Genomic DNA, 27,891 nt, shown 5'->3' on the forward strand with positions numbered 1-27,891 from the left:
TTGAATGTATCCAATAGTTCTATTTTTAATCTGTTCTCTTACTTTGAGGATTTCTTCTATAATCTAATCATTTATTTTAAGACTCCCTTCCAATTTCTTGTATGGAGTTTTTAATGCAGCTCATCTTTTAGCTCACTGATTCTGACCTCAGCGAATTTTATTCTATTATTGGTGAGGCCTTCCAGCGAGTTTTTTATTTAATCTATCAAGTTTTTCAGTTCTGTTATTTTAATTTGAAGTTTTCTTATCTCTGCTTTCATATATTCTTGAGTCTTCGTTTGGTTCATTCAGTTCATACCATGCTTTCTTTGAATTCCTTGAACATCCTCCATATTTTCTCTAAAGTCCTTATCTGAAAGGTGGTTGGTACCTCTTGGTCTTCAGTGGTACCACATTTATTCTCTTAGCATTGTGGAGGTCTGCATTGTTTCCCCCATGGTCACCTTTGCAGTGTGGTGTTTTGATATGCTGTGCTGAGAGGTTCCTTAATGTGTAATCACAGAGCAGAACTGATTTTTGAGTTGGTTGTCACCTCAGTCAATCCCATTACTGGGGGCATGGCTATGCTCTCCAGTTTCATTTTTTTTTTACATATGTGATTGATCAGTATGTTGAAGAGACTTTTAGTGCTCTAGTCCATACTGTTTATTTATTTATATTACAAAATTAGCTCTATATATCTAAAAATCTGACTATGACCTCTCATTTCTTTTCTGTTGGCTGAGAGTTTGTCTTTATTCCAGTACCAACCATGCAATTTTGATTACTATGGCTTTATAATACATTTTAAAGTTGGGGAAAAGAAGCCTCCAGACTTCTTTTTTATCCCTAGAATCAATCAATCAATCAGTCTGTCTGTCTGTCTGTCTGTCTGTCTGTCTGTCTGTCTGTCTGTCTATCTATCTATTTGGGTTTTTTTGAGTCACACCTGGTGGCGCTCAGGGGTTACTCCTGACTCTGTGCTCAGAAATCACTCCTGGCATGCGCAGGGGACCATATGGGATGCTGGAATTAGAACCAGGGTCCGTCCTGTATTGACTGCATGCAAGGTAAATGCCTTACCACTTTGCTATCGCTCTGGCTCCTCCCTAGAATTTATTTGCCTACCAATGTTGTGTTGGGAGGGAATACTTAGTACTGTAAATTTGAATAGCATTCAACAGGTCTGTGTCTTAATTGTGTGGCTTAAAAAAATTAGTTACCCTAAAAAAGGGGGGTGGTCGGAGTGATAGCACAGCAGTAGGGCGTTTCCCTTGCACGAGGCTGATCCAGGATGGACTTCGGTTTGATCCTGGCCTCCCATATAGTCTCCCCTAGCCAGGAGCGATTTCTGAGCACATAGCCAGGAGTAACTCCTGAGCATCATCTGGTGTGGCCCAAAAACCAAAATAAAATAGTTACCCTAAAAATACAGTTATTTATTATTGAGTTTCAAACATATATTTTAACATTAATCCTTCTAGGAGTGTCCACTTCTACCAATGTTTCCCAACCCCCAATTGCCTCTCAATTACCAGCCTACAGAAGTACTTTTCTCAATGTATACATTTTTTGCTCTGCAGTTTACAACACTGTTGCTGATAGATTTTGACACACTTTACCATGTTTTGGCACCACCTCCTCCCACTGGTTGAATGCTTCCCTTTACAACAGTAATTGCCCCACTCCCACCCTATCATCCAATCCCCTCAAATAGCATGTTTTCTACTGAATAATAGTTCTCATGTTTTGTCTTTCTACTATCTTTGTGTATTCATTATTCCACCGTTGTGTGGGTATCCCACAATGTTCATCATAATGTAATCACCATGAGATACAGAATTAAAAAGCTGAGTTTCAATCTTACACTGTTATAACACTCAATCCTTCAGCAGAGTATATTTCCCACTACTAATCTCCCTAGTTTTCTCCCATTCTTCTCACCTCAACATTATGTTTCTTTATTTTATATGAGAGAGTTCTTTTGTGTAGGTCTTTCCCTCTGACTAACTTCACTCAGCATGGTGTACCTGTATACAGTGCTTTGAGGAGAATTATCATTTAGGCAATAATAATCCTTTCAACTCACTAACAGAGTATATATTTCCATTGTATAGTTTTTTTCAGTAAGTTTTAATTTTATTTTTCTTTGTGTAAGTCTTTAATATCTTTTGTAAATTGATTACCATATACTTGAGACTCAGTTGAGATTGGGATTTTTAAATCTCTCTTCTTTTTCTGTTTATTTATTTTTAATTTTTATCCCTTCTCTCTAATTGTTTGCAAATAGACATGCTATGGATTCTGTGCATTGATTTTGTAGTCTGACATGCTACTCTGTAAGTGTAATGTTTCTAGGAATTTTTAGTAAAGTATTTTGGATTTTCTAAGTATAGTATTTTTATATAGGCAAATAGTGATTATTCACCTTCTTATCCCCTTAATATCTTTTTCTTGCATAATTGCTATTGTATGGTGTTCTAATACTGTAACTGAATACTATTAGTTAAAGCAGGCATTGTACAGTGACTATTTTTAGCTGTAAGTTTGAGGTAAACAGCTTTAACTATCAGGAAAATTCCTTCTATCCTCATTTTATTGAAAGAATCAGAATATGTTATTGGTTCTTGTCAAATGTTTTCTCTGTATCATTGTTTAATCATTAGTTCTGTTTGTGTTTTGGCTCACATCCAGTGGTACTCAGGTTTACTCCTGGTTCTGTTCAGAAATCATTGGGTGACTATAAAAGGTGCCATTGGTTGGCCACATGTAAGGCAAGCCCTCTGTCTGTCAATCATTTTTGTTTAACATTTGATGGTATTGGGCTGACTATGTGTGCCATGATTCAGTTTTATTGCTATTTGAATATCACCTCGCCTTTCTATGTCTAACTTACCTCATCTGTAAAAAGAAGCCCATAACAATGATACTGTGTAAAATTTTTTAATTTGTATAGTTGCTAATTTTCGTGGGGTTTTTTATTGTGGGCAAAGTGAATTACAAATCTTTCACAGTAATATTTAAGGCACATAGTCATAATGAATGAGGGGCTTTCCCACCACCAGTGTTGTCTTTCCTCCACTCCTGTTCCCAGCATGCATCCCACTTCCCTCTCCTCTACCCCTGTAATGCTAGTACAACTTTTCCCCCATGTATAGCTTGATGTAGATTGGGTATCGTTTCTGTTGTCGTTGACTTTGGATTTCGTATTCAGGTCTGATCATGTCATGTCGACCCAACTTAGACTCCATGTGATGGGACAGTATCTGCCCAACTCAGAACTGTGTAAAATTTTTAAGAACACTGAATGATATAAAACATGGGATCTCTGTAGTGTAGAGATGTGTTGTATATATGTGTATATAGGCATATATGTGTGTATGTATATATATAAATACATACATTTATATGCAAACCATAAAGCCAATGACACTGAAAAGATGAGATCCAAACTACTACAGAAAACAGACTTGAAAATGTGTCTGCCAAGTAGGCAGTCTGAAGGCTAGAAGGGACACTTGGGTGCATTGGTAGAAGGGAGTTATAAGTGGTAGTAAGATTGTTATCGGAATGTTGTATGCCTGTAACTCAACCAAGAAAAACTTTGTAAATACAACGCCTTAATAAAAACTGAAAAATCAGCTAAGGTGTTAGTCCCTACTTGGTCCTGGGCTCTCTCCATTGTGAGACCTTTTTAAAAATAAATCTTTGTATCAGTTTTTCTTTGCCAGACTTATTCAATGGAGATTTCTCCTAAATAAACATCTCAGGAAGCATGTAGTATCCATATTCCCATATTCCCATATTTCTACATGGTTTATATATATTCCATTTTTTCATGAACAATGTAGACTACTTTTTTATGTAAATTCAGTTTTCTAATGAAGCACTAATGAATGGTAATGTCATAATTTTAGGGATCTCAGTCAAAATGAAGAGGAATTAAAATAAAGCCTTCTGGCTAGATGGTTTGACTTTGCTTTAATATGTATGATTAATCAAAGAAACCCCATGGAACTTATTATTTCCTGTCCATAACCTATAGATAATGTGTATTAATATATTTATTTAAGGTAACTTGCAGATGTGTTTTGCCATTAGAAAATATTTATATTTCCTTTCCTAATCAGGGAAAAGATAAAAGTAAATGATAGAAAATAATAAAAATCATAATCCTCTGATTTTTCAAGGCACTCAGAGACACTTTCAACCTAGCAAACATCTGGTTGGAAATTTTTAAATCCACTTAAGCAGTAAGACATTTTTCAATATCTGGAATGTTAGTGAAGTTTGGAAACATGTGGACACTTAACTTGGGTTTCCTTTGATGTTAGTTGTCAGGCACTCAGAACCTTCCCTATAAGTGCAAACACTGCCATTCTCCTTATATTCTGAGCCATGGTCCTCGCTCCCCATCTCAATGGCATGAGGCATAGTCTCTTGGCATGGAGATGGAAGTTTCAGGTATATTAGATAATCTGAAAACCAGATCATGTCATGACTGCTTATAAATTGATGATGGTGCATTCATTGCCAGTTCAGAGCATCACTGTTGGAATAAAGGCAGAATCATGAATCAAAAAGGATGCTTGCTTTTGTTATCCATCAACAGATAAATGCCAGGCTTTTATATTTGTCCATTCTACTTTCTGGCAAGGTTGTTTTTAAAAAGGAATTTTTTCTTTTCTCTCTCTCTTTTTTTTTTTAGCTGAGTAAAAATGATGTGGGTCTGGTATTTCTCTTTGCAAAATAATTTATTTCTGGCTGCACAGTATTAATTTGCAGGCTGTGAAACCTGGCTTTGATTCCAAACAGATATTTGGGAAGAGGGAGCTTGAATAATAGAGAAAATAACTCCATAAGGAAGTATATTATTTCTTGGAAGAATCCTGCTATCCATTTAAGTGGTTTCTCCCAGATTTCACATCCAAGAAAATTGCTTCCGTATATAATTATGGAGGAACAAAGCCACAGTGAGGTTTATGCAGGCTTTTTTGACTTCTTTATCTTTTACCTTGCAAAGTCACTCTATTGTGATGGGAGTCAAGCATCCAAGCAGTTTTTAGGTATGTGTGGGGCTACTCGTTCTTTTTGAGCAAATAAGTGGTAGTTCAATGAGTAGCCTCAAAATGTGGATCCACTTGAACTCTACCATGTAGAAATTTATCCAGGCCACCCTAGCTTAGTAGCTACAGGAATATTCCTAGTGATATTCTGGGGACCAGGAAGTGTATATACCTTAAACCCTGTATTTTCTTTATATATATATATATATATATATATATATATATATATATATATATATATAATATATATATATATATATTTAATATAATTTTTATTTTAATCATAGTGGCCTACATATCATTGACAATATTATTTTAGGTACATATTAACATAAAATCAGGGGAATTCCCATACCGAATTGTCCTCCCTCCACTTCCGTTCTCGTCCTATCTCCCATATTCTCCTCCCTAACCCCCGGGGCTGCCAGAATAAGTGGTTTCCTCTGTGCCTAGCTAACTACTTAGTGGTCCTCCACCTGTTTGGTCTTGGTACCTCCGTTATTTTCTGCTCTAGTTGAGAGGCGGGACTAGATAGTTCAAGTTATGTGGTTTTGTTTGAAGAAGAGAAAAGTAATAAACTGGGAAAAAATCAAATACGCCGAAAATGGGTGGAGTCCTTCTGGAAGCTCTCATCCTAGTTTTGAGAGACGAAGGGGGAAAAGGAGGTGAAACACCACAACAGTACAAAAAGAAGTGTCAAATAAAACATCCAGTGAATACTCCAACAATAAAGATAAGCACCACATAAAGGCCATGGTCTTGAGATAAACATACATGTCAGAGCACATAAAGGAAGAAAAAAAAAAGAAGAAAAAAATATATATATGAACATAGAAACCAACTTCAATACCCACACCAAAACAAATAAATCGGCAAAAACTAGATAAATAAATTAAAAAATATTTGTGCTTTTTGCATTTTTTTCTTTTTTCTTCCATCCTGCACAGGCACGGTAAATATTGGGGTTATTCGAAAAAGAATTCCCTTGGCCTAAGAGAAATAGGGTTTCTCCACCCTTGAAGTATATTGTCATGGGATTAACTATAAACTCCTTTCAGGTTCATTTACTCTCCCCTTGGTGCTTTTTTGGTGTATGGAAGACTTTTGCTCCGTCCTGAGTGATAAAATCAGACCTCTGTATCTAGAGATCTCGGTATCAAACCCTGTATTTTCATGATGATTCTACTGGCTGCAATTATATAGAGCCCAAAAATTATGTTCTAACTAGAGATTATATCTGCAATGATATAGAGCCCAAAAATTATGTTCTAACTAGAGATGCAAATGTTAAGTTATTGCAACAGTAACACAATAACGTCATCTGTCAGGTGCTCAATGGTTATTAAAAGAAAAGAACTGTGGTAAGCATTTTGGTAGAAGTAATGTAATACTCTATTTTATTTTATTATATAGTTTTATACTATATGTTTCAGGTGTGGTGTACAAGCATATCAATATCTGTGTATGGTACATTGTATTCATCTAGCTCCCATATATCACTGTATAATTTTTGTCTCCTGACATACATACACATTTATCACAAATTATAGAAAAGCTTTTTGATTATGAATGTTTACAAATGAGAAGACTAAGAAGTTTGTTCAAGACCAGGGTTAAGCAGTTCTACTTCTCAGCATCTATACCAAGTCCCTAAACACACTACTACCTCAAAAAAGACGTCTGTGCTCCTATTTTCACTGCAGCACTCCTTACAGTAGCGAAGATCCGGAAACAATCCAATTGTCAAGGAAATGAGTGGATAAATAAACTTGTATATAGACACAATGGTATAATATTCAGATATAAGGAAAAAATAATGCAGTTTTTCACTACATGATTGGAACTATAGGGGATCAAACCAAGTGAAGCCAGTCAGAAGGAGAGGGGCAAATACAAAATGATCTCTCTCTTAAGCCTTATATAAAAAATATATAAAAGGAATATAAATCACCAAAGACAAAGAACTTAAAAACTTCTCTACAGAACCAATGTTACCAAGGTGTAACATTGTATGAATTGTATGAAAGGTGGAGGAGGGTGGGACTCTGAGATAGTGGTAAAGGGAAGCAAATATTTTGGTGTGTTATGGTGTGGGAACATTGTATGCATAAAAATTGATCTTTAACAATGTTATAAATCTTGTGCCCAAAATAAAAAAAAAAAAACAGGTGAAAAGACTATATAAAACTATAGGTAAAGTGAAGGCTCTGGTTGTAAATGCACTTAATTATTCTGATGAAGGTGTTTCTATATGTATACAATGCGATAGCCACAAAATAGGATGGTTTACATGTTGAAATCTCCAGATAGAGGATAATAGTTGTAATATCTCCATAGCATATGGATGGAGTAAACAGATACTTCATCTCATTACTTGAAAGATACTTGAATAAAAAGCTAATTAAGCTAATTATGTCTTTTAATTTCCTTCTATAGTTTTTCAATTACTATTATTTTTCTAACCTTGGACAAGTTGCCTAACATTGTTGTGCCTTAGTCTCCACAGCTCTAAAGAGATCATTTAAGTAGCCAAACTCATGACAGTATTTTGATCATATAAATAAATATATATATGTATATATATATATAATATAAAGACAACAGCGGGGCCAGAGCGATAGCACAGCAATAGGGCATTTGCCTTGCACACATCAAACCCTGGACAGATTCCAGTTTGATTCCCAGCATCCCACATGGTCCCCTGAGCCTGCCATGAGAGACTTCGGCAGGCAGAGCTAGGAGTAACTCCTAAGTGCTGCCAGGTGTGACCCAAAAACCAAAAAATATGTATAATATAAAGATAAAGACAATAGCATATAATATTAACCAATTTCTTTCTCAGTCCTCTATGCCACTAACTCCTCTGCATATCCTTGCTATTAAAATACTATACAGTAATATGTTACATGTGTTTTTTAATCAATAATTCTTGGAATTATGGCATCAATTTAGATCCTATTACAATAGATGTTTTTTTTGGTACATAGAAAAATACTATAAGTAAACAAACACTATAAAAATGAAACTGATCACTTAATATTTTCAATATTACTATCAGTTTAGGCAATAGTCTGGCAACCATACAGGAAGTTTAAAGCTGCAATCATGTCAGAAGTTTCTGAAGTTCTCTATAATATTTATGGTGGTAATGTTGTCATTTGGAGGAAAACCAAAATATATAATTTAATTAAATCATCTTTCATGCAGCTATGTTTGAGAATCTGACATGGTACTCATCTGCTGATCAGTTAGATAAGTTTTTGCCAAAATGAATTTTATACCCCACTTTTCTTGTGGAATGCTGCTGAATAAAAATACTATATGAGCAAATAAGATTCTGAAGACTGCCTATCATAGTCTCCTCTTGACAATTAATAATGCAAATAAATACATTAAGGGCTCCTGAAAGTTGTTCCATTTCATACATAAGCAAAAATATTCTATGTTCAAATTTGAATACAATTCTCATTTGACATAATAACATACCTAATGTTCGAATTGGTGTTACATTAACCACATTTTGAGAATACCTGTTATTTCATATTTTGTCATAAAATTTCTTGACAGGGCCTAGGGATATAGAATAAGAGATAGGTGTTTACTTTTTATGTTTCCAACCCAGGATCAGTCCCCAGAACTGCATTGCCTTTCTGTATCACTAGTAAAGTATTTGGGCCTCGGACCATTCCCAGGTGTGAACATGGAGTCCTCTAAGTACCACCAACAAGTCCCTGGTCATTCCTGGTGCCACAAAACTATAGCACTAAGCCCTTGAATTGTCTTGAGTATCACCAGGAGTGGCCCTAGGCTCTCTGAAAACTTCTTGAGAGCCATTTCTTCCTGACCCCGCCAAAAAAAAAAAAAAAGCAAAAAACAATATAACACCTCAGATTTTATCTGTTGTTAGTTTCTGTTTACCATCAAACATGGACTACTCCAGGAGAAATGTGTCAGGATATTTAAGCAGGTACATTGGATTCTTTTGACTTAGGGCCAGTGTTGAACCTTTTTGCATTTTATATCATTATGTACTAATCACGTGATCCAACCAATAATGTGTAAGATGTTATGTCTCCAAAAACTGCTATGTAAAATAATTGAAATATAAATCACACCTAATCTCAAATAGGTTTGGTTTTTCTTTTGTTTTTGATCCACATCCAGTGATGTTCTGGAGTTTCTCCTGGCTCTCCTCCACTCAGAAATTACATGTAGCACAGCTTAGGGAACCATAGGAGATGTTGGGAATCAAACCTTGGTCGGCTATGTGAAATACAAGTGCTCTGTGAGCTATTCTACCATGCCAGCCCTCAAATATTTTTATGCGACTTATATAGAATAGCTTAGACACCTTGATCAAAACAGGTAGCAAAACCTAACACCAGCCTTGTATGACAGTTCACATTGGATGTTTACTGATTCAAGAGTGTTAAGAGTGTTTCCTCCTATGGATACTGTGTCTGACTACTTTTTTTTTTTTTTTTTTTGGTTTTTGGGCCACACCCAGTGACGTTCATGGATTACTCCTGGCTAATGTGTTCAGAAATCGCTCCTGACTAGGGGTACCTTATGGGAAGCTGGGGATCAAACCAGGTCTGTCCTGGATCTGCCGCGTTTAAGGCAAACGCGCTCACACTGCGCTATCGCGCCAGCCCTGTGTCTGACTCCTTAGACACTTGGCTAGCATTTTTTGTTGTTCAGACCCAGCACAGAAACCTCTCAGATTATTTATAGTTTGCCTATTCTGAGAAAGCAAAGTAAGCCATAGGTGATTTGAGGTGGGTTGGACTCATAATGCCATAGTGTCCATGATAAAATAGACTTTCCATACTTGAGAAATTCTCTGTCACAAAGAGCAATGCGAAATCAAAATCTAGGCCAACGTTCAGTCATTTACAACACTCCATATCTCTTTGGAAGGCAAATCAAAGTGACCAGTGAAGCATTTAATAAATTAGGCTTCATTTATTAGTTTTAACAAAGGATTAACAGACTTAAAACTTAAGAAAGACTGAATGTGCAGTAGCCCTCCTTATCCATGATTTGGATAACTCTTTTCACTGTTTGATTACTCATGATCAACTGCCTCCAGATGTTACATATAGAAATATAGTTTGAGAGGAACATATTCACATAATTTTATTACAATGTATTAAGTACAATTGTTTATATTTAATTAGTAGTTATTTTTACTCTCCTAATAGTGTTAATATTACTCAATTATAAAATCACACCTTATCACTGGAATGTATAGTCAATAAATAGGAAAACTATAGTACTAGTTCAGTATTAACCAGCATTTCCTGTGGTGGATGAGAAGATTCTCCTATATGTAGATCAGAGTACTATGAAGGCAGAGCAGCAACTATTGTTCTGGAGCCAGCTCTGGAGCCAACTCTGTCACCACCCCAAAACAGGTCACACTGCGAGTGGTAGGTAGCAGACTGTGATGATTAGGGAACATGAATTCTAGTGTAAGGTACATTTTGGCTCTGCTATATACATACCCTTTATGAGATTTTGTTTTGCTCTGTTTTGTCACCAGAGGTACTCATTTTGTTCTGTTTTGTTTGGGGGGCCACACCCAGAGATGCTTAGGGCTTACTTACTCCTGGCTCCGTACTCAGAGATCACTTCTGGTGGGCTCAGAATGTTAGAGATCAAACTTGGGTTGGCCACATACAAGCTAAATTCTCTGCCCACTATTCCTTCCCTGCCATGGGCTTTTGAGCAGGTCTTATTTAATTGATGTAATCCTACTCTCATCTATAAAAGGAAAGTATTTATGCCAATCTAATAAGAGTCTTGTACAGATAACCTAAGTGGCAAGTGTGATCCACTGCACAAACTTCATGGTAGTCACTGATAAAAGCAAGGCAACCATGACCTTAGCACCTGCCATGTTTTCCATTTCCCTGTGGTATCCCGAAACAGCCATCTCAATATTCATTCCTAGTACTTTCTGGAATGATGGAAATACTCTTTATACTGCCAGTATGGTAGCCACTAACCACATGTGGCTCTTAAGCACTTGACATGTGGCTGATATGATTGAGGAACAGGATGTTTATTTAATTCAATTTAAATTTTAAGTTTAAATTTCAAAAGCCACATGTGGCTAGTGGCTACTATTTTGGACAGCACACCATAGATTATAACAAACCACACAGATGTAAGATTTTATAGTTGCTAACATTTCTGTCTTTCAAATACTCAACTCTATGTTACATATTCTATAGTTCAAAAAGTTGATTGTGGTCCTTATACTAAGAGAACACTAGGTTCTTGCCTGGTGGGTGATACCAGCCATATTCTTTAAAATCCTATGCCAAGAACTATGGAAGTTTTCTTAATTTTCATCATTTAGAAGAAAAAAATTATCTGCAAAAACTCCCTGACTTGATGAAATCTCACCGAATCAGTTTATTAGTATATTCATGACAAGTGTTTCATCGTTTACTAAATATTCTGAGTAAACTCCAGAAGAACATTACATCATTTGTTACAAAATTGTAACTATACATTAAGGAACTTTTTTTAATTGTGGGGGTCACATTCAATGGTGTTGGATGCCTGGTCTATTTGGATCTGTCAAATTTGCAAAGATCTCTTATTGCAAGCTCTGAATTATCAGAAGTTTTTCTCTTGGTGTTCCATTATGTAAATTTAGTATGTAAATTTTATATCATACTTGTTTTGTTGGGGAGAGAGTTGGGCCCCAACTAGTGGTACTCAGGTTCTGCTCCCTGCAGTGCTGGGATTGAGAAGCCTGTGCTCTACCCTTTGAGCCATTTATCAGGCTCTATCCTCTTAGTAAATTATAATTATTTTGCTTTATATTCTTTTTTGACTCAATAATTGAGGCTTAAATTCCACCCTTTCAAAAGTTCTATTTATTATTAGTTACTGTATTTTTTATATTACCTTTTTGTATCTTTAGTTAATGCTATTTTGTGATTTTATTTTTATTACCTCCTTAATCTAAAGACAAAAGAGTGTTGACTTTTGGTATTTAAATTAGATCTGCAAATGGTTCAATACATTTCGAACTATACATTCAAACAATACATTTATTTAATACATTAAAATATATTCCAATATTCATGTATTAGAATTTCAATATATTATTTTTACCATATTTTACCTGATGTATATAGTTACTTTATTTTCTGGTTTTCTGTTTTTACCTTTGTTATAGTTTATTCACTCCTTTACTTCCACAACCCTTTTTTCTCAATTAAGTTATTAAAACTAGTGATTTTATTTTCATCTTTTGCTGGTATATTGTAATCTTTATTCTACTCTTATTTATATAGTAGTGGGACTAAGTAATATCTATTTCTCTTACCCCATATCTTGTTCAATCTCCCAGACCTCATGTTGAAACCTTAGCAGTAATTTATTTTCCAAGTATTAATTATAGCATGTACCCCTCACCCCCAATTCACAACCTTATTTTGGACTGTTATTAAATTTTCTCTTACAAATTTAAAGAATAAATAAATCTATGATCATAGGAAGATTGTTTCAAGACTCCCTTTTCAAAATTTATTTACCAATTACACTACTAAATGTTATGCTGCTATATTATAGATCTCCTGCAGATGAGACTAATGTGAGGGCCTTCCTCATACAAATCAAATAGACCCTTTGACAGTTGATTCCTTTAGAAGCCATATTATCTGTGACTTTCTTGTTCTTCTGAAGTTCCTTAAAGTCCCCAAATAATTTCAAAACTTAATCATGAATCAGACTGCCTTTGCTCTCTTGGGAAATCCCAGCTCTTTAGTTCTTTGGTTAGACATTATTCTAGAAATAGTCTTGTCAGCACAGAGTTACAGAGAAGTATGTTTGTTTTCACATCAAAGAGGACATCTTATTTTCTGGGAGGTTCTTCTTTGGTAGACTATGAATACAGTTCAAACTTATAGGCAACAGCTAAGCCCATACCCTGTTTAGAAAGAATTTACTTCATAAAAATTTTAATTTAAAAAATAGCACATTGAATCCCAGCTCTCATAGAAAGGCTTTGTCATAAATTGGATCTAACATTTTTTTTAACCATCAACTGTAAACCACTCTTGTGATTTCATTGCGTTTGGATTAGGGGAACTGCCAGATTTGTTAAAGCACTGGTGGCAAGCAATTCTGTTTCTGACTTTATAGTAATGGATAAATGCTTCTCAAATATGTATTACTCATTCTTGCAATTGTTCATGCTCTTATTTTGGATCCACTTATTAATTCATGATGGAAAATTATGTTTCTTTATCTCCTTTAAAAACGACAGTATCCTCTGCTTAAATTTTCTTACTCATTTCTAATCTTTAGCATGTTGTTATCCTTAAAATTCATTCATTAACTTTGTTCTGGAAGAGTGAACTTCAGATTTGTAGACCATGAACTTGAGGAATACATTCTTGATAGCTTTCATTCTTATGAAGTGTGACATCAAAGATAGGAATTTTATTTGCATCATTGGTCAGCACCTAATTATCTTCTGCCTCTTCATTTCTCAAGAGTCCTTTGATATCAACAGTAGCTTTGTGCTCTGAAAAGCTAGAGAGTATAATAATGAAAGGCTGAACATTCTACTGAAGTATTAATTATGATTTTATATTAGAAACTAAATACAGCACTGTGCCTATTAAAGTGATTACTGATTATTTGAAGATGTCCCTCATGGTTCTAAAACTATGAAGTAAAGTTACTCATGTTTCTTGCACTGCACGTAGAATTTCTGCAGAATATAATATGGCTAGGTGGAGACTTGTTTAGAGAAGAAACCGGAAGTAAAGCAAGACTGGTTTTGCTAGTTGGAAGATAGAAGACTGGATTTGAGATTGGGTAGAGGCATTTGGAAGATAGAGGCATTTGAAGGAGGTTACAAGTTAAATTATAAATGGTTTAGTCTATTGACAAGCCAAGATCTCAAAAGCTGATATATTGTCTATGACCTGAATAATAAATACAAACTATATGGGAGATGGTGGCTTTCTAAATTAAGTCAACTTCACTTTTTTCTAGCTTTTCTGAGATGCTATATAGGATTTACCTCTTTGTCTTTTAAACCTTTCATTCGTAAACAAATGTCTTTGTAGAAAGTCTTTGTAGAAACGGTGACAATAAAGTACATGCCATTGAATTGTTGATATTTATTTTCAACAACAGAAACAGTGAGAAAGTACTATAATTTAAAAACAATAATTTAATCATTTAAAAGAAATATTTTCATTACTTTATTGAATGAACATCACTTAGTGTTAGAGATGATGTAAGAAGCCACTTCTCTCCTATATACCAGTGAGAGTGTGAATTGGTAGCATCTAATCTGAAAGTTTTGACATTAGTTTTCTCAGGTTCTGTCTTGATTCTAGTACTAGCCTATTTTGATGACTACTGCTTTATAAAGCAAATTTAAAAAAGCAAAATAAAAAATTAAGAAAGCGATGCCTCCCATCTTCTTTTTTCCGAGGATTGCTTTAGATATTCTTGTTTGCTTATTATTCCAAATTAATTTCAGGAGTGTTTAATCCACTTCTTTGAAAAATGTCCTGGGTATCCTTAGAGGGATTACATTATGTAGGTACGAAGCTTTTGAGAGTATTGCCATTTTAATTCTGTTAATCCATGAACAGGCAATGGGCCTCCATATCTTGTGTCTTCAGTGCTTTGTACTTTGTACAGGTTCTTTACCTGTTTAGTTCAGTTGACTGTGGCACAGTTGAGAATGGGATTTTTTTTTTTGTGGTTTTTGGGTCACACCCGGCAGTGCTCAGGAGTTACTCCTGGCTTCATGCTCAGAAATTGCTCCTGGCAGGCATGGGGGACCATATGGGACGCCAGGATTCGAACCGATGACCTTCTGCATGAAAGGCAAACGCCTTACCTCCTTGCTATCTCTCCGGCCCCGAGAATGGGATTTTTTAAATGTCTATTTATTCTCTATCATTATTTGTAGAAGAAGGCTATTGATTTTTGAGTGTTCTAGATTTATTTGGTAGTCTTTTGATTTGATAAATATAGTATCATGTCTTCAGGCAGTGAGAGCTTGAATTCTTCCTTTCTTATCTGATGCCCTTGATATCGTTTCTTGAATAATTGGTATGGCAAGTACTACCAGTACTATAATAAATAGGAATGGTGAGAGGGGGCAGCTTTGTCTTATGCCAGATTTTAGAAGAAAGGCTTTTAGTTTTGTCTCCATTGAGTATAATATTTGCCATGGGCTTGTGGTAAATAGCCTTGACTTTATTGAGAAAAGTTTCTTACATTCCACTATTGTTGAGAGATTTTATTATGAGCAGACATTGGATCTTATCAAATCCTTTCTTTACATCTGTTGATAAGAGCATATGGTTTTTATTTTTCCTTTTGTTGATATGGTTATTATTGAATGGTTGATTGACTTGCAAATGTTAAACCATCCTTGTCTCTCCAGAATGAAACCTACTTTGTCATGTTGTATGACCTTCTGGGTGATGCATTGGATCCTATTTGGATTATGTTGAGGATCTTTGCCTCTGCTCATCAGGGATTTTGGTCTATACTTCTCTTTTTTGTCTAATCTCTATCTGTTTATGCAATGATGTCCTTGATGTTGATCATTTATGAGGATTTTTTTTCCCCTGGATCTCTGGGATTCCATTGATTCTTAAGTTGTTTCAGTTGAATTTATTCTATTTACATTTGTTCACATTCTTTGAGGATTAGTTTTCATTGTCTGGTCATTTGTTTTAAAGGTCTTTTTCAATCTCTTTTGTTGTGTGGAGTTGATATGCAGCTCATTTTCCAGCTCACTGATTCTGTCCCCCGCTGCTGTTACTCTGTTGAAGAAACCTTCTAGTGAGATTTTCATTTCACTCACCAAGATTTTTGGGTCATCAGATCTGCCATCGTTAATTTCTATGCATGGTGGATGCCTGCATTGTTTCCCCATTGTCAAACTTGTAGAGTGGTGTTTTCTATGTGCTGTGCTGTATTTGGAGGTCACTGACTAGGAGAACTGCACAGCCATGGAGTGCAGCAGCCATACTCCTCTGGCTCCACTCTTCGTGTGGACTCAGCTCACCTCCGTTGACATACATTCCATAGGCTCCACTATCTGCTGCTGTGTGTCCAGGTTCTGAGAGTAGATGTGCTTCTGGGTGCTGCAGTAGGGTCAGGATGAGACCCTCACTGAGGTTTGTGTTGCTGGCAGAGAGCAGCTTCCACCCTTTGGTGCAGTGTCCTCTTATTTCCCTTGACATGAACTTTGCTAACATCATCTTTGGGGCAGTCTGGGTCCTGGGGCTGCTGCCTGGTCAGGTTCCACTGAGTATACCTCAGAATGCTAATGTAGCATTGTATGCACTTGTAATCAACTTTGAATGCTGTCAATATCCATCAGAATAAACAAGTTGCAGAAGATATGTCCCTGCCCTTGCTGGGTACTCTGTATATGACCACATTTCAAAGTTTATTTCAGTACTAAACATTTATATTTTCTTTATTTAAATATTCATTGAGCTTTTACAAAAAAACTTGCTTTGGAAAATTGAAAAATCTACCTTTTTATTTTTACCTTGTTTAAATATATTTTTAGTGATGCAAAATAGATTTGGTTATTTTGGGGTTTTGTTTATATTTTTTGGAACACACCAGTGATGTTCAGGGGTTTCTCCTGGCTCTGCATTCAGGAACTATTCCTGATGGTACTTGGGGCTCTATATGGGATGCTGGGGATTGAACCCTATTCAACTGCAAGGCAAGCACACTACTTGCTCTATTCTGGACCTACAAAATAAAAACAATGTTTGGGGGGCTTGGGGCCACACCCAGTGACATTTAGGGGTTACCCCTGGCTATATGCTCAGAAATCGCTCCTGGCTTGGGGGACCTTTAAGGATGCTGGGGGATTGAACCGTGGTCCATTGTAGGCTAGCGCGGGCAAGGCCTCACCTCTTGCTCCACAGCTCTAGCCCCCCTACAAAATAAATTTATTGAAAAAATTTACTTAAATGTGAATGGAGAGAATATTTATATGTATTCACGTGAGAAAACAGTCTTTTTCAATATGGAAAATGTAGAGAATGAGCTTGGCAGGAATTATAACAATTTATAACAATTATTATAACAATTTCTCCAAATTGTCTTGGACTGAAATCCTCTGTATACATAAATGTTAACCTGGATCTTGTCATAAAGTCTTGGATTCTTGATGGTCCTTTCATATTCTAATGACCATTAGATTATTTTATAGCTTCTCCATTTTTTAGGAAGTCTACCTCTTTCTGAGTGGTGCCTTAATTTCTGCATCTCAGGATGCTTCATTTTCCCCATTTCCAAAGAGCTCAGTAATTGTATTATAAAAAAAGGAGTTCTTCATGTCTTTGGGCTACTTCAGGATTAGGCTATTTCATCTTAGTTTTTCTAGGTCCTAAAAACTTAGGGCCCTCACCTTATTTGTCTCTAACATTCTCCCCTAGAGATTTCATTACCTTAAATCTTTAAGGTGACAGTTCCATCATTTACAACATACTTTCTTCTGATGAAGGGCATGGACCTTCTTGTAAGGGTGTGAAATCTCATTATGACTTATACAGATTTGTCCACAGGCAGTGGTTTATTAGGACTCAGAGTTGTCAGTCCGAAAGAAATCAGATAGATTAAGCCAAATTCTTAAAAATATTATGTCCTTGAGGAGGAAAATTTCTATAACCTAAGGCAGGCAAAATGTTTAAGGAAACAAGATAACACATCACAATCCAGTATATGGTGCAATACTATTGAGTTAATTTGCTTGATTTAATTTGCTACCATAAATCTCTGACCGCAGGGCTCTTTCATCTTTAAACTGTACCAATTAAAGTTTAGCTCACTGTTCTCTCTCAGGTCTCTTACCTTCAAGCTATCTACCTTTGGCCCCAAGAGTTGTTCTAAATGCTTAAAACTGAAAATGTACAGTATTTGTACTGTATTTGTAAACACTTTATTTTACTCACAGTGTAACATGAATGATAATTTATTCCTCTTGAAATATTGAATAATCTTTCATTGTATATGTTTTGTATAATCATTAATCTTTCAGTGAAGACACCTTGAGTTGCATCCACTTCTTGGCTATTTTGACTACTGCTCTGAACACGTCTTCACAGATATTTCTTCACATCTTTAGGAATTACTCCTCGTACTTTTTTATTTGATTGCATTTACTATTTATTTTTGTTTTGCTGCCACTGCCAACAGTGCTCAAAATTGCTGGTTCTGTGCAGGTTGGTCACCCCTGTCATCAGGCATTATGCTCAGCGGGAGCTCGAACTAGGCCTCCTGAATGAAATATATTGTGCTCTACCTTTTTGAGTTCTCTTTCTAGCCCTTTCTTGAACTTTCATATTTAACTTATAAAATATTACTAATCTCTTAATAAATTTTTATATATTATGGTAGTTGCTTTATGAGGTCTTTAAATAATATTTATTGCCATTTTCATATTTAGTTAATGAAACACCTCCATGGTTTTTAAATTGCTTCAATGTATTAAATGCATCGAATGTTTTTATTATGTACTTGTATTGTTTAACTTAAAGCCTTTGAAGTACTTAAACTACTCAGAATTCTAAGCAAAAGCAAAGTATATAAATACTTAAAGTTAGAAATATAAATGTATCTTGGGCCAAAATTCATTTAAATTTGTAGTTCTGTGCATAAACATAGACGTATGTTAACTTGAAATCATAACTCTAAGAAGGTTATTTATTTTTAATTAGAAACCAGTCTAATTGAATGGGTAAAATGTGATTAAAAGTGCCTGAATGGAGAACAGATAGTTCTCCTTGTACATGTCCAACCTGGGTTTGATCCCCAGCATCCCATATATTTTCCCAAGCTCTTCCAGGAGTGATCCCTCTGCACTGAGAAATTCTAGATATGGCCCAAAACAAATAAAGTGATTGAACGTCCAGGTATATTATCTTTTCACTGCTTTCTTAACACAAAAGGTATGATTTTATTTTCTTAGACAATTCTGTATTTAACCTAAAAGTTCCTTTTTATGACAAATGTGTTTCCATTTAGGAATTTAATCACCATCTATGTTATCTGCATTAATTTAACTTTGACTCTTTAGGCCCAATCTTAAGTATGGATTTGCAAACATCAGGGAACATTTACCCAAATTAAGAAACAGTTATTTCATCCCATAAAGTTTGGGGGATTACCTTTAGGCATGTTGCAGTTGTATATTATGAATAGAGATTTCAGATGAAACCTGAAAACTTTGGGTTTTCAGTTATAATGTAATGGGACACACTAAACCTCATTTATAATTTATATGTCCAATAAATCCCATTACTTTGAGGAGATGGCACATGACCATGCTCAATGGCACATACTTCAGTTTTTCATTGCACTCATTCATGTCACAGCTCCCACATAAGGTGATCATTTGATTACAAGTTGCTTCCTGCTTCCTTTTTGTGTTTATTTTGGGGACAGACCTAGCTGTGCTTGGGGATTACTCTTGACTCTGTGTTCAGGGATTGCTTGTGGCTGTACTTGGGACTATGACATAGCCAGGATCATATATGGGGCTCTACTAAAAATCCTGGTCTCCTGCCCATTGAGTCATGACCTTGCCCCATTTTTTTATTTCTGAAAATGATACTCTTTTCTTTTCCTAAGTCCAAAGATGATGAAACTTGATGCAGAATCCTACATTTTCCAGTATTTTTATGATCTACTGTTTATATGCTAATGTAGAGCTGAGTACAATTCTGGATTTTAAGATATTGTTTGATGGACTCTTAGAGTATATACAGTCTGTCACAACCTCCCATTTAATAGCACTAATTGGCATTTATGATACAGAGCATGTAGATAACACCCTTTAAGTTATACAGTGCACAGTTTATGCAGTTATATTCTACTTTTTAGAAAATTATTGATTTTATATGCTTTAAAATATTGTTAATGATGGTACCTCATGCAAATAATTCTAACTTTTGCATTATACTAATAGTTAAATAAATTATATTATAGCCACTTGGATATTTGATATGTTGGTATTATTGTGATGATTTTCTCTTATGTGGGGTCTCTTAGGAATCCATTGTATTCTGCTTTCCACTACTTTTGAAGTTATATTTTTGTGAATGTGGGTATCAGGGCTGGAGCCTCAAAGAAGGGAAAACAACTGTTGACTTATCTATCTTCCAACTCATCTATTCTTGAATCTCCCTGTCCACTATTTTTTAAGTTTGAATAAATTCCGTGGTCTATAATTTCAAAGTTATGTCACAGTAACCAAAATACTTTGCTATTCTAAATGCATTTTTTTTCATATCAGACAGACAGAACCCTAACATTGGATGGATTTGAACATCTGTCTGAGCCTCTCAGTTGCCTATAGCTGCTGAGAAAATCTAGGGAACAGATAGGTCTCACAATCAATTCATCTTCGCCTGCAGTAACACAAAAGAGTCATTTGGAAATCCACCAAATTTACAGTTTAGCTCCCTTGCCCAGTCTCCTCAGGACCTTTTCTTTTCTTTTCAGTCAGACCCAAATATGTGACACCCTAGTGGATTTCTTCAAAGACCTTTAGTCACACCCCTGTTTTACAAGGAAAGGTGGAAGGGCTGCAGTGAATACTGCTTCTTTCCTCTATCCCGTATCTCTGTGCTTCCTGCCTTTCCTCCGTTGGGTTACAGGAAAATACTTTTTTTAAATATATTTTTTATTTAAACACCTTGATTACATGCATGATTGTGTTGCTTGGGTTTCAGTCATGTAAAGAACACCACCCATCACCAGTGCAACATTCCCACAGGAAAATTCTTTATTCTCCCTTTTAAGGACAGTTCCCCCATAAATTCTGTTTAAACTGTTTGACTCCTCAAGATCACCTACTAGAAATAATATTCTTTGTTGTCATTAACCCTCCCTTTCAACTGAATCTTTATTTTTGCCTTTTAGAATTGCTTTTCTCGTTGACACAAATGAGAAGCTATGGAGGCTAGGGATCATGGGAATTAATTAGTGGTGTTAAGCAATGCTAGTGCTAAATATTCAAACCACAGAATCAACAACACTGAAATCACAGGAGCCAAACTTAACTAACAACTATACTTAAAAAGGCACCTGTCAAGATTGCAGCTTGGGTGAGGATGGGGTAAGAGAGGGTTACCTGGGGTGGAAGGAAGTTGACACTGATGGTGGGATTGGTGCTGGAACATTGCTTAAAACTCAACTGTAAATAACTTTGTAAATAACAGTACTTGTAAAATTAATTTTTTAACAGAATTGCTCTTCTCTTCCATGAAACAAAACAGAAAATATAAAATTCTCAGGGACAAAATAACTAACAAAATCTTAAAATCTTCTTCAGGGGGAGGTATGGGATGCATACTGGGGACGGGTGGAGGAGGATGACACTGGTGGTGGAAATGGCCCTACTTCACTGTCACTTTATACCTTAAATATAACTGTGAAAGACTTGTAATTCACATTGGTTACAATAAAAAAGAAATCTTCTCCAGATTTAATTTGCTACCACAAATCTCTGACCACAGGGCTCTTTCATCTTTAAACTTCTCCAGACGAAGTAGTCTAATTGTCAGTTTAACACTAATGTTCCATTTTGGTTTTCAGATTGTGTTTATAATCTCTAGATGTTTCAACAGAATTTGAGATTGTAAACTTTCCAAATATATGCTCTTTTTAAAGTAAAATGATAGCAAAGGCTATTATAAATTATGGAAATATTAGCAGGGCATGAATGAATTGTAGCTTTCATTGCTGGTAAAAATATAAAATGGTGACAGTGTTTTGGAAAATGTTGACACTTTCTTAGAAGTTTGGTCTACTAGGACCAAAAGATAGTACAGAGATAAAGTATTTGCCTTGCAAATATTCTATCACCAGTAACAACTCTGGTTCCTCTGCCTCCCAATACCATCAGGATTGATACTAGAACTCAAATTCAAGTGTGAGCTCTGGGAGACTGCAGCAATAGTTTATCTCAGTAAATAAAGAGAAAGTAGGGTGTTTACTTTGCATTTGACCAACTCAGGTTCAATTCCCTGCACTGATATGGTCACCCAGTCACCACCTGGAGTGATCCCTAAGTAAAGAGTTAGAGTAGGAGTAAAAAGTAAGCACAAGAACTTGATAGTGGCCCCAAAACAAATAAAAAATTAAATAAATAAAGATATTCAAGGGTTTTTTTATTTTAAAGAAAAGTAATCTCTGGGCATAATTGTGTGACTCAAATAATCTACCCCGCAAAAAAAATATTGTTAAGCCTATAATCACCGTACAGTTTCACAAATGCAGATTAGCAGATGTGGTAATACATGTAGTAAAATACTGTTAGTTAATTAAAAAGATTGAAGGTACTGATGGATAGTCTACAGTAAGATTTTATTACAGAGAAGAAACAAGAAAAAAGAAATACATCATGTGTTCCTATTTGTATAAATTGTTCTGAAAGACAAATTTAAGTGATATGGTATAGCTTACTAGTAGCAGTAGTAGTTGACTAGAGCCAGGAAAATTATACATATGAACCTATGTGTATGTATATAGATCTGAAAAAAAAAGTTGTTTCTATTTTGGTGAAAAGTAGGCCTTCTTCCATTTGATTAGAAATTTTACATGCTCAGAATTTCATATGTCAAATGATTGACATAGTTACATGTATTTACAAAAATACTTTTCTCATTTTTTGTTTGTTTCTTTCTAAAATAATGTCTTGAGGCTAGCACATCTGTTGCTCTTATGCAGGAGATTAGAAGGATCTATTTTGGTTGAAAGTTAGCTTTGGAGTAATAGAATGTTAAAGAATGTTAAATAAGATTGATTTAAAAAATTACTTTAGAGGTTTTTTTCGTTGTATTTTGATTTTTACTTTATGTGATAATCTTTTTTTAAATATTTTTTCTTTATTTAAACATCTTGATTACAAATATGATTGAGATTAGGTTTCAGTCATGTAAAGAACACCCCCTTCACCGGTGCAACATTCCCACCACCAATATCTCAAATTTCCCTCCATCCCACCCCACCCTCACCTGTACTCTAGACAGGCTTTCCAGTTTTCTCATTCATTCACATGATTATGTTAGTTCTCAGTGTAGTTATTTCTATAACTGCACTCACCACTCTTTGTAGTGAGCTTCATGAAGTGAGCTAGAAGTTCCAGCCCTCCTCTCATTGTCTCTGAGGATTGTTGCAAAAATGATTTTTATTTTTCTTAAAACCCATAGATGAGTGAGTCTATTCTGCATCTCTCTCTCCCTCTGACTTATTTTACTCAGCATGATAGACTCCATGTACATCCATGTATAGGAAAATTTCATGACTTCATCTCTCCTGATGGCTGCATAATATTCCATTGTGTATATGTACCACAGTTTCTTCAGCCATTCGTCTGTTGAAGGGCATCTTGGTTGTTTCCAGAGCCTGGCTATTGTGAATAGTGCTGCAATAAATATAGGTGTGAGGAAGGGGTTTTTGTATGGTATTCTTGTGTTCTTAGGGTATATCCCTAGGAGTGGAATAGCTGGGTCGAATGGGAGCTCAATTTCCAGATTTTGGAGGAATCTTCGAATCACTTTACATAGAGGTTGGACTAGATGGCATTCCCACCAGCAGTGGATAAGAGTTCCTTTCTCTCCACATCCCCGCCAGCACTGATTGTTCTCATTCTTTGTGATGTGTGCCAATCTCTGGTGTGAGATGGTATCTCATCATTGTTTTGATTTGGATCTCCCTGATGATGAGTGATGAGGAGCATTTTTTCATGTTCCTTTTGGCCATTTGTATTTCTTTTTTTTTTTTTTTATCAAAGTGTCTGTTCCTTTCTTCTACCCATTTTTTGATGGGATTAGATGTTTTTTTCTTGTAAAGTTCTGTCAGTGCCCTGTATATTTTGGATATTAGCCCCTTATCTGATGGGTATCCAGATAGGAAAGGAAGAAGTCAAGCTCTCACTGTTCGCAGATGACATGATACTCAACTTAGAAAACCTTAAAGACTCTACCAAAAAGCTTCTACAAACAATAGACTCATATAGCAAATTGGCAGGCTACAAAATTAACACACAGAAATTAATGGCCTTTTTATACACCAATAATGATAGGGAAGAGATGGACATCAAGAAGGCAATCCCATTCACATTAGTGCCATACAAACTCAAATATCTTGGAGTCAATTTGACCAAAGAGGTGAAGGACCTATACAAAGAAAACTATAAAGCCTTGCTCCAAGAAATAAGGGAGGACACTTGGAAATGGAAACACATACCCTGCTCATGGATTGGCAGGATTAACATCATTAAAATGGGAGTACTCCCCAAAGCATTATACAGATTTAATGCGATCCCTCTAAAAATATCCATGACATTCTTCAAAGAAGTGGATCAAACACTCATGAAGTTCATCTGGAACAATAAACACCCTCGAATAGCTAAAGCACTCCTAGGGAAAAGGAAAATGGGAAGCATTACTTTCCCCAACTTTAAACTGTACTACAAAGCAATAGTTATCAAAACAGCATGGTATTGGAATAAAGACAGACCCTCAGATCAGTGGAATAGGCTTGAGTTCTCAGACAATGTTCCCCAGACATACAGTCACCTAATTTTCGACAAGGGAGTAAGAAATCCTAAGTGGAACAGGGAAAAGCTCTTCAACAAGTGATGCTGGCAGAACTGGTTAACCACCTGTAAAAAAGTGAACATAGACCCCCAGTTAACATCATGTGCGAAGGTAAAATCCAAATGGATTAAAGACCTTGACATCAGACCTGATACCATAAGGTATATAGAACAACACGTAGGTAAAACACTCCATGGCATTGAGACTAAAGGCATCTTCAAGGAGGAAACTGCACTTTCCAAACAAGTGGAAGCAGAGATAAACAGATGGGAATACATTAATCTGAGAAGCTTCTGCGCCTCAAAAGAAATAGTGTCCAGGATACCAAAGCCACCCACCAAGTGGGAGAAACTATTCACCCAATACCCATCAGATAAGGGGCTAATAATTATGTAATAATCTTATTTTTTAAAAAATTAAATTTTATGAGATTTTTACATATGCTTTTGTCATCTAGGACTCTCTAGTGCCTCATTTAATTTTTTTATTGAACCTTACATTCATGGGTTTTAAGACTACACAGTATTTGGGGATTACTCCTGGTGATGCTTGGACCATGGGGTGGCAGGGAACAAACCTGGGCTTCAATGCTTGCTCTCAGCCATTTGAAGTATATAAATTACTGCCCTCTATATTCTCATTTAAAAATTTATGTTATATCATTTAATTTATTTATCTTGTATATATTATGAAAAGTTACCCTTGGGACAAGAGCAATAGTATAGTGGGTAGGGAATTTCATTTGTCTTATGCACAGCTGATCCAGATTTTATCGCAGGCATGTCATATGGTTCCCCAATCCCACCAGAAGTGGTCCCTGAGCATAGAACCAGAAGCCCTGAGCACCACTGGTGTTGCTTAAAGGCAAACAAACAAAAATGTGGCCATAAATATTAACTCATATACCTTTGAATGTGATATTGGTTTATCCTTGAAGAAAACCTAGAATAAAAGTTCTTACTTTCTCATTCAAATAGATTGAGTCATCTGCATTAGAATTGATTAGCAAATTCTATCATTTTGCATTTCTAAAGTTAATAAACTGCATGCATATAAATTCTGTGAAGTAGGGGCACTTTTTCACATGTTTCTGTTCCAGTATTATCACAAATGTGAGATGATAAATTCAGGAAAATGATTTTGCTCAGATTTCTAACAAAAACTCAAAAACTAAATATTTGGTTCTGCTTAAAAGGTTTTATTAATCATGTAAAAATGTTATACTTTAACATAAAAAGGAATAGAGTAAAAACACTCCGTATCAATTTGTGAGTTCTTTGTATGTCAGCCTCAGTGTTTAGTGTATGAATATGTGGGTTTTTAAAATGGCAGATTCCTCTTCACTGATGCTAAAGTGGTTCTGGAGTCTGCATTTCTAGCCAGCTTCCAGGTGATGCATGTTACTGATCCTCAGGCTGCCCTTTGAGATACTTCGGGTTTGAAATTGGGTTGTTCTTAGTGAAAGTGTCTTTCTCTAAATTACAAATGAATGTATTTTTCTCAAGTTTTTATTATCACCATCATTGCTAGAAAGTTAGACAACAAACAGTACAGCCATAGTATAGTGAGCAGCTATTAGGGAGCTAGAAATAATTTATAGCAATAACTTTTAGTACCTTCATGTTCCTAAGGATCTATGTAGAGACTGAAACAGACTATCATGGAGACAGAGATCAAATTGTTCAAACTGAATGCTTATAGATAATCTAGACAGCCCAACTACATTTGTACTGTGGAAGGAATACAACTTTATTGTTTCTATTTTGATTTTCTGGTTTCTTCACTGCCTACTTAGAAAAAGGAATTTTGGATATATGAACAGGAGTCATGAAGCAGATGCCTTTGGGAATATTCATGGGGATTACCCCTGAGTAGAGAATACAGGGAACAGGGGTGGTTGAGACCATGGTGTCCAAGACAAGGCCCAATTTTTTCCACCTCTGCCATGCAGTATGGCCAGAACTTCCTATTTTTTATGAAAATCCAGAAACGCAAATTTCATGTTGGCTACCAATCTAAATTCTTTCAAAACTTTAGAAATGCCAAGAAAACACATCTGTGTCCCAGATACAGGCCTTGAGCCACCCATTTAAAATAAAGGTTTAGTGTAGAATGCATTGATGTCTTGTAACACATTTGTCATGATTTAAAAATGATGAAGCTTCAAAATGAAACTCTAGCTTTTTGTATTCCTGGCTCTGTGGTCCCAAGAAATAAATAACCTTGTTTCATGCATGTGAATGCATTAGGGGAAGATTGGGTGTGATGATTAAGCCTTTCTTCTTGTCCTCTTTTATATTCCAGATTACAGGACTGGCCCATGCTTCACTCAAGTCAATAACCAAATGTGTCAAGGACAGCTGACAGGCATCGTCTGCACAAAGACTCTGTGCTGTGCCACCATTGGACGGGCATGGGGCCACCCCTGCGAGATGTGTCCTGCCCAACCTCAGCCTTGCAGAAGGGGTTTCATCCCCAATATCCGCACTGGAGCGTGTCAGGGTGAGTCAGTTGTGCCTTTGTGTACCTAGGTTGGTGTCTTGCAGTTGCACACAGTGAGGAACTCTTCCCCAGGAACCCTAGGCTGCTCACCAAAGAGGCCACATGAACAAACCTGGCTAGAAATGTATCTTCAACCAAATAAAGAATCATTTTAGTTCAAATCTTAACATAATCAGGAAGGAAAATGAATGGAAGGTGGAGAAAAGATAATAAAGTGCAAGTTAGAGTGGTTGGAGTGATAAGGTAGCAGGAAAGGCATTTGTGAACATTTCCTTTTCACCTATGGTCAAATTTGTCTTTCACATGTGCCTTTTCATCCACGGTTGACCTGGGTTTGATATCAGCATCCTATATGGTTCCCCAAACATTAATAAGAGGAAACTCCTGCGTGTAGAACATGAGTAAAATGCAAGCTAAAGCATTGTGTTCCATCAGAGGATGTGCACCAACAGTTTTCACCCAGATGGTACTGCTATTCTACTACAGACCTAAGTAAATACCCGGGATAAATATCCTCTTCCTTCCTTCCTTCCTTCCTTCCTTCCTTCCTTCCTTCCTTCCTTCCTTCCTTCCTTCCTTCCTTCCTTCCTTCCTTCCTTCCTTCCTCTTTCTTTCTTTCTTCCTTTCTCTCTTTCTTCTTTCTTTCTTTCTTTCTTTCTTTCTTTCTTTCTTTCTTTCTTTCTTCTCTCTCCTTCCTTTCTTTTTCT

The 27,891-nt window shown here is 35.9% G+C and overlaps 1 protein-coding gene across 1 annotated transcript in view; it reads left to right on the forward strand.

Moving 5' to 3' along the window:
• FBN2 (fibrillin 2) overlaps positions 1-27,891 on the forward strand; it is a 287,333-nt gene that overhangs the window by 44,626 nt on the left and 214,816 nt on the right. The window contains exon 6 of the mRNA XM_049786704.1: positions 26,987-27,184. Within this exon, the coding sequence (XP_049642661.1) occupies positions 26,987-27,184 (198 nt within the window). The remainder of the gene's footprint in view (positions 1-26,986; positions 27,185-27,891) is intronic.

This window comes from Suncus etruscus, chromosome 14, assembly GCF_024139225.1.
Source record: "Suncus etruscus isolate mSunEtr1 chromosome 14, mSunEtr1.pri.cur, whole genome shotgun sequence".
Taxonomy (NCBI): domain Eukaryota; kingdom Metazoa; phylum Chordata; class Mammalia; order Eulipotyphla; family Soricidae; genus Suncus; species Suncus etruscus.